Raw genomic sequence first — 7877 nt, 5'->3', positions numbered from 1 at the left:
GTTGCTTAGTGATAACTGTATTATGAGAAGGTACTTTACTCATCTAATCTTGGGAGAAAGATGTGTCATATATAACTATTATAATCAGCATACACTGGCATTAACTTTTATCAGTAGTGTACTTAATTTTACTTTCATCTATTTTCATTTATTATGATTGCCTCCGAATTTTATCCTTTATGCCACTCTGCTTTCTCTCATATGAACCTTTGAAAATTCTTTTCTATTTCTTTAAATCCAACTTTTAAAAAAATGCATTTAGAGCAGCCAAGGTTGAGAACCACTGATTTAGAAGAAGTTTATTAAAGCTGGAAACGGTGAAACAAGGAAGGGCCTAGGATAGAAGAAGCAACAGGCGAGAGTCTAAGAGGGTAAATGAGCTAGGCTGGGCTGCTTTGGCTCACTAAGAAGTCAGAGAAAAGGGGACCTTGGGGACAGCTTCAAGGGGGTTGGCCACTGCCCATTGCTCCCTGGATGCAAGTCCCGTGGGGTCCCTTAGAGTTTAAGAGTTGCATTCCTGTGGAGGAAGAGGAAGAAGGGAAAGACACAGGCATGCTCCCCAGAGGGAGGGCACACCTAAACCCAACTTTTAATTAATATAATTAGCTAATATTTATTGGATATTTACTATGAATCATACTTTTCTAAATACTTTATATGGCCCTAACTGGTTTGGCTCAGTGGATAGAGCATCGGCCTTCGGACTGAAGGGTCCCAGGTTCGATTCCAGTCAAGGGCATGTACCTTGGTTGCAGGCACACATCCCCAGTAGGGGGTGTGCAGGAGGCAGCTGATCGGTGTTTCTCTCTCATCGATGTTTCTAACTCTCTATCCCTCTCCCTTCCTCTCTGTAAAAAGTCAATAAAATATATTTAAAAAATAAATAAATACTTTATATGCTTCACCCCATTTTATCCTTTTAACAACCCAAACTTTATAAATGAGGCTGAGAGAGGGTATTAGCACAAAGTCCTGCAGCTAATAAGGTTATCTTGACTCCAAAATGAATATTCTTAATTATTCCATCCTTTATTATTTCTGATCTCATGCTTCTATAATTTTGTGATAAGTAGTTTACCACTACTGCTTATTTTTAGATTAAATTGATGGGGAAAATGTGAGTTAAGGACCTGCTTTTTAATAAATATGTAAGCTAAGTGTTTTCTTAAAGGGGCACCTTTGTATATAAATCACAGTGAAACCTAAATTATTAAGTCTCTCTTTTAATGGCATTTGTTGTTTAAAAAAATTTTTAAGTCACCTGAAGTCTTAAATAATACTGGTCACTTTTTATTTTGTTACTTAAGAAATAGACTGATGATGATTTAAACAAACGAGTATCAGAACCTTTTTTTGGTGTGTGTGGGGGTTTTTTTTAGACAACTAGGGAAAATTAAAGACTGGTTGGGTAATAGATGAGGTTAGGTGTGATAATGTCTGTTTGAACAGTTTCATAATTAAAGTTTAGGAACTTGTTAATTTTCAAACAAGTGAGGGAAAAGATGGGGAGTTGCTAGGAGAAGCTAGAGAAAAAAGGTTTGCTTTATCCAACCCACAAAAAAAGCATTAGAGCCATCTGTTTTCTTGGCTGTTTGCTGCCAGGATAGAGGAACAGGTTCATATTAAAAACAAAAAATAGCTTTGTTGTTTTATTTTGATTTATTTATAAAACTTAAAGTTTCCTCTGATTTAGCACCATGGAATATGTATCTTGTTTCTGATCGTGTGTCATTGAACTGTATATAATTTTTAACCTCTTCAGCTATTTCAGTTGGTCTTTGGTCCTAACTCTTGTGACTTGAATCCTAGGCTTTTGACCTTTATGAACAAAGATACGCTGCTGTGAAGATCCATCAGCTTAATAAAAGCTGGAGGGATGAGAAAAAGGAAAATTACTATAAGTAAATATAATACTTCATTCTTTTTATCAATTGAAAACATATTTAATGGTAATGGAGAATTAAAATACTCTCTCTTCCTGTAGACATGCCTGCAGAGAGTATAGAATACACAAAGAACTGGATCATCCCAGAATAGTTAAACTCTATGATTATTTCTCCTTGGATACAGATACGTAAGTGAATATAACTAAAGATATGTTTGCTTTCTGCTTTCCCTGTTCTGTGGTGGTGGCATAAATAACTTCATTTCTTCACTATGATTCTGAATTATTGGATAATATTTTATATCTAATTTTTTTAATATTCTCCATTTTAGGTTTTGTACAGTGTTAGAATACTGTGAAGGCAATGACTTGGATTTCTATCTGAAGCAACATAAATTAATGTCGGAGAAAGAAGCTAGGTCTATTGTAATGCAAATTGTAAATGCACTAAGATATCTCAATGAAATCAAACCCCCTATTATACATTATGATCTTAAGCCAGGTAATTAATAACATTGTCTAAATAAATTTTTAAGCTCTAAGGAGTATAATGTCATATTTATTAATTTACCTGAAAACATGCTTTTTGGTTTAGTTTATAAATGTCAATAGAGTAGTAGAATTTAAAGTCTTTTTGTCATGTCACTTTTTGAAATTATATTTATTTCCCAAAAGTTAGCGTAAGTCATAAAGATGTTATTTATCTATGTATCATTAAAAGAACCTTCTATTTTTATTTTGTTCCTAGGAAACATCCTTCTGGTGGATGGAACAGCTTGTGGAGAAATCAAAATCACTGATTTTGGTCTTTCCAAGATCATGGATGACGATAGCTATGGTGTAGATGGAATGGACCTAACTTCCCAAGGGGCAGGCACTTACTGGTAAATATATTACTGAAAACATCAAAATTGTCTAGACTAGTCACAAGGCTTTTTATGAGAGTTTAGTTTTTCTTTCCATGTACCTTTGAGATTACTGTACTGAGGGCACTGATGCGAAGTCTCTGAGTTGAGCGGGAGGCCACGTCCATCAGTCTTCTTGACTCGTCTCAGCAAACTAGAGGGAGAAAGACTTAGCATTAGCAGGTGACTTCAGTACCTACCCAGAAACTCCTAATGTGGAGAATGTATGGGTTTTTTCTATAATGTTAGAGTGACATTTATCATGAAAAAAATACTTACATAAATATAACATCTTGACTGTTACAGGAAATAAGCAAAAAGCCCTCTCTGTAGAGGTTTTGTAGTTAAAGTTTTTATTGGAGATGGATGCTTTGTTGATCGTGGATGGGAGAAGTATTTGGCATATTTGGCCTTTGGACTTGACTCTCACAAACACCTTTTATTGACTTCATTACATATAGATATGAGTCTAGATAGCACCATAGATTCACAGTCTAAATGAATGTCATTCCCTTCACAGTTACCTAGGTGTTAATAAAAATTACTTCAGTGTGAATTGCCAAACTTATTGTCCAGTTCACCAAAGTGAAGAACGTAGATTATAAAATTTCAAAACAAACTTAGTTTTCAGAATAAATTAGTTGAGCAAAAGGAGTGACATTTTAATTGGAAGAAAGATAACTGTATTTAATTTTCTTGAACAGGATGGTGACTACAAACAGTCTTTACAGATAGCTTGGGCACATAGTGACCAGTCCCATAAGACAGCCCAGTTCTGTACGGACTTCACTTTTCATGAACAGGGATTAGTCGTGTTCATGCATTCTTTTAAAGCCATTTTAAAGTTTTAAATTCTGCTTGTGGCATTTTCTAGGAATATGAATAAGATATGTCATGAATTTTTTTCATACTTAAAGAAAATTATTCAAACTAGTAACCCCCTAAATAGTTGTATCCTCAATTAGTAATCTTTAGACTTTTTTTTCTTTTAGCAGCAAGGCTTGCTTTTTCACAATAAAATCTTAGGGTCCTAATAAATAAGACCAATAAAAACAAGGCTTTTTGGTAGAGCCCTATGGAAGATGCTTGAAAACCATGTTCTAAATAATAGATCCTTTTTTTTCTGCAAAGACACCCAGTATATTGTTCCCCTCTCACTCTGGCTTCACTCATGTAGGGCAGGGCAGACAAGGAGATTTACCTCTATCAGGTAGACACGAGACAGGGAGGCTTGTATTTAGGAGGCTGTGCAGGAAAGAGATATAGTCATGATGGTTACATGGGGAAGAAGCAAAGCTCTACCTAGAGGGAAGCAGAAAAGGTGCTCTCCACGTGAATTGGAGGGTTAGGGAAAGTATTCAAGATTGTCATATTCAAAAGCATAGGTGACAGAAAAGCAATGTGGGCAGCTACGTTAATTGGCTTTCCCTAGCCAGTTTGAGGGGTGGAGAAGAAGAGTGAGTGCAGATGTTGGAAGTTTAAGTTGCTGCTGGATTACGATGGGTCTGGTGTTACAAACGAGATATGAGGTGTATATACCTTGGCAGTTAGTAATGCTGAGCTTCTTTAAACAGAAGAGCCACCTGATCAGATGTGTGTTTTAGGAAGAGAACTGCCTACAGTTTGAATGCTGGTGAAGGGGAGCAGTGGGAGAGGATTTATTCTATTATTAGACACTTACCCAAATTACAGAGGTAGAAAAGATAGTTCCTGGAAGAAACGGGCTTATCAAACAAGTTCTAGAGGTAAAAGAAGGTCCTTTGGAGCTTGGGAGTGAAAGCTAATGGTAACATGCCTGGGCAGGAGGAAAGGAAAGAGAAATGAAGAGGGAAGGGAAAGTGCCTAGAATGTTGTAATTTCTAACGATAATATATGTTATTGTACACTTTAGGATGTGTGTGTATATCATACTTTATCTCAAAGTTGTATGTTTTGGCGCTAGGGTCAAGTGATATAAGGATTCAAAAACTTGATTGGTGATTTTCATCCATGAAGGTCCTAATGAAATCATGTGGATAAAATTAGTTTTGAGATTTTACACTTAGATTTTAAATTACAGATTGTTAATAGTATCCTTTCCCTTTTTCTCCCCAAAAAACTATAGGTATTTACCTCCTGAGTGTTTTGTAGTTGGAAAGGAACCACCAAAAATTTCCAACAAGGTTGATGTGTGGTCAGTTGGAGTCATTTTCTTTCAGTGTCTTTATGGCAGAAAGGTAAGTTCAAGTATACCAGATGCAGCTGTGCTATTTAGATAAGTGGAAATTTCCCCTTTTAAATACAAAGTTCATTAACTTAAAGTCAAAAGTCAATTTAAATCCTTCCAAGGAAAGCCAGGCTTCTTCTCTATTTCTTTCAATCCTTACCTGAGGATATTTTTCCATTGAGATTAGAAGGGAGGGAAGAGGAAAAGAGAATGAAACATCAATGGGTTGCCTCCCGCACATGTCCTGGTGTGGGCCGGGGATCGACCTGCAATCAAGGCATGTGTCCTTAACCAGAATCAAACGTGAAATCCTTAGTTCCACAGGCTGACACTCTAACCCAGGGGTCCTCAAACTTTTTAAACAGGGGGCCAGTTCACTGTCCCTCCAAACGTTGGAGGGCCGGACTATAGTTTAAAAAAAAACTATGAACAAATTCCTATGCACACTGCACATATCTTATTTTGAAGTAAAGAAACAAAACGGGAACAAATACAATATTTGTATTTGCATGTGGCCCGCGGGCCATAGTTTGAGGACCCCTGGTCTAACCACTGAGTAAAACCGCTAGGGCTCTTCTCTATTTCTTCTAAAATTTCTGTGGATCGGGATTATTTTAACGTCATAACAATTTTCTTGGCCTGCATTTTGCACACACACCTTTTTTTTTTTTAACTGAAGGAAAAGAACTATATGTTAACAGTGCTAACATTGTTAAGGAATACTGGAGCCAAAACTTCATTATCCTCCATTCTCTCTCCCTCACTGCATGCACACACAGTTTGGCCTTGACATAGTTTCCTCAGGGAAATTTCGCCAAACTTAAGTCTTAATATTTCCTAAACCTCTTTATTTTGAAGTCAGAACTACAAACTATTATAGATATTATCTAATCCCCATCCCATCTAGTCCCTTCATCAGTATGGAAAGAGAGTTTAATGAACTTGTCTGAAAATTGACTGCAAATTAGGAGGACCAAACCCAGAGCTATTTCATTTAAGTTAGTGTACTAGGCTCAAAGTATTTTATTCAGTGGTCTTTCCACAGGCATTTCCACTACTTCATCTTTTCTCTAATCAAATTTCATTTTGTAAATATTAAGAATAAAGTTTTATGCCAAACCGGTTTGGCTCGGTGGATAGAGCGTCAGCCTGCGGACTCAAGGGTCCCAGGTTCGATTCCAGTCAAGGGCATGTACCTTGGTTGCGGGCACATACCCACTCGGGAGCATGCAGGAGGCAGCTGTTTGATGTTTCTAACTCTCTATCCTTCTCCCTTCTTCTCTGTAGAAAATCAATAAAATATATTTTTAAAAAAAAGAATAAAGTTTTAAATATCTTATGTTATTTTATCTTAATTACCTATGTTGCAGTAGCATTATTTTATTTTGCTTATTCACAGTGTTTCAGCTATTTTGAGGATTGATTAATTAGGCTGTCTCGGCAGGTACAAATTATAACTTTGTTGCTATGAAAATGCATCCCAACTTCCATGTAACTGAGGGCAAGACTTTTTTAGAACACAAATCATTTGTATCTTGAGTATTCACTGATAATACCTGTTTAAATTTTTTGTGAGATAAATTTCTCAATGTTTTATTTTTAGCCATTTGGTCACAATCAATCTCAACAAGACATTCTTCAAGAAAATACAATATTAAAAGCCACAGAAGTTCAGTTCCCTGTAAAACCAGTTGTAAGCACTGAAGCCAAGGTAAGAAATTTCATGTCATAAATTGTGTTTAAAACAAAGTAATTGCCACCACAGGAAAATCTGTCCAGGAGGTATAGAGTTGATCCTTGAACAATATGGGAAATTTGCAGGTGACTCACATAGCCTAGAAATATTGAAAAAAATTTTTGAAAAAGGTATGTCATGAATACATAAAATATACGTACATGCTTTCTCAACTTTTCTCTTATTGTAAGAGTATATTAAATATTATATATAACATACTAAATATGTCTTATTTGACTATTTAAGTCATTGATAAGACTTTCAGTCAAAAGTAATGTGAATTTTCAACTGCACTGGGGGTGATGTCCCTAATCCCCATGTTATTCAAAGGCCAACTGATTAAGAAATAATAGAAGTATTATGTTGAGTCCTGGCAGTTGGTTGGAGAGTTGTCCTGTGCACTGGAGGGTCCTGGGTTCAATTCCCGGTCAGGGCTCATACAGTAGTTGTGGATTCGATCCCCAGTCAGGGTGCGTACATAGCAAAAGTACTTGTCCAGAATTATACCTAGTAAATATCAGAGCTATTTGATCTCATGTTACTCTGCACTAGTTCTTGAAAAGGCCTGACCTCTTCTTTAGCTTTCTTGGCATGTAGAATTCTCTGAAGCTATAACAATGGCTTCCTAAAGTTCTTTTTAAAAAAATCTTCACCTGGGGACATTTTCGTTGATTTTTTTGGGGGGAGGGGGGTGCGGGACACAAACGTTTATCATCTTTCAGTTGCCAATCGCATGCACCCCAACTGGGACTGGGGATGTGCCTTGAACAGAATCAAACCAACAACCTTTTGGTGTACAGGATGTCACTCCTGCCAACTGAGCCACATTAGCCAGGGCAGTACTAACCAGGTCTGACCCTGCTTAGCTTCCGAGATCAGGTGCATTCGGGTGGTATGGCCGTAGACTAATCCATACATGTCTATGTGATAACATGAAATAGATATTTCTAATAGCAAAACTATGATGGTCCTTAATATCATCCCACCTTCATCCCCTGATTGGCCTTTCCCATTTTCACTCCTGCTTTGTTATGCTTATCCCAAAGTTTATTTCTCTGTGACTCCCTGTTGTAGTCTTCTTTTTAAAACCTGTGAAATTCCAAGACAAATACATGACATTGCCATTTCTTTCTGCTGTAAGAATAA

General features: G+C 36.7%; 1 protein-coding gene and 1 long non-coding RNA gene across 3 annotated transcripts in view; one reads left to right on the top strand and one right to left on the bottom strand.

Annotated features, from left to right (window-relative positions):
* The window catches only part of TLK1 (tousled like kinase 1), a 108604-nt gene that overhangs the window by 87487 nt on the left and 13240 nt on the right, over positions 1-7877 (top strand). For both annotated transcript variants that reach the window (XM_006766551.2, XM_015565772.1), the window contains 6 exons: positions 1810-1901; positions 1985-2074; positions 2218-2387; positions 2634-2769; positions 4895-5006; positions 6600-6707. In XM_006766551.2, the coding sequence (XP_006766614.1) occupies positions 1810-1901; positions 1985-2074; positions 2218-2387; positions 2634-2769; positions 4895-5006; positions 6600-6707 (708 nt within the window). The remainder of the gene's footprint in view (positions 1-1809; positions 1902-1984; positions 2075-2217; positions 2388-2633; positions 2770-4894; positions 5007-6599; positions 6708-7877) is intronic.
* Positions 5423-7877, bottom strand: part of LOC107183527 — a 15836-nt gene continuing 13381 nt past the window's right edge. The window contains exon 3 of the long non-coding RNA XR_001514317.1: positions 5423-5433. This is a non-coding gene — a long non-coding RNA (uncharacterized LOC107183527). The remainder of the gene's footprint in view (positions 5434-7877) is intronic.

Source organism: Myotis davidii, unplaced genomic scaffold (genome assembly GCF_000327345.1).
Source record: "Myotis davidii unplaced genomic scaffold, ASM32734v1 scaffold59, whole genome shotgun sequence".
Classification (NCBI taxonomy): Eukaryota; Metazoa; Chordata; class Mammalia; order Chiroptera; family Vespertilionidae; genus Myotis; species Myotis davidii.
The sequence above is the reverse complement of the archived record's forward strand: the minus strand, read 5'-3'. Positions and strand labels throughout refer to the sequence as shown.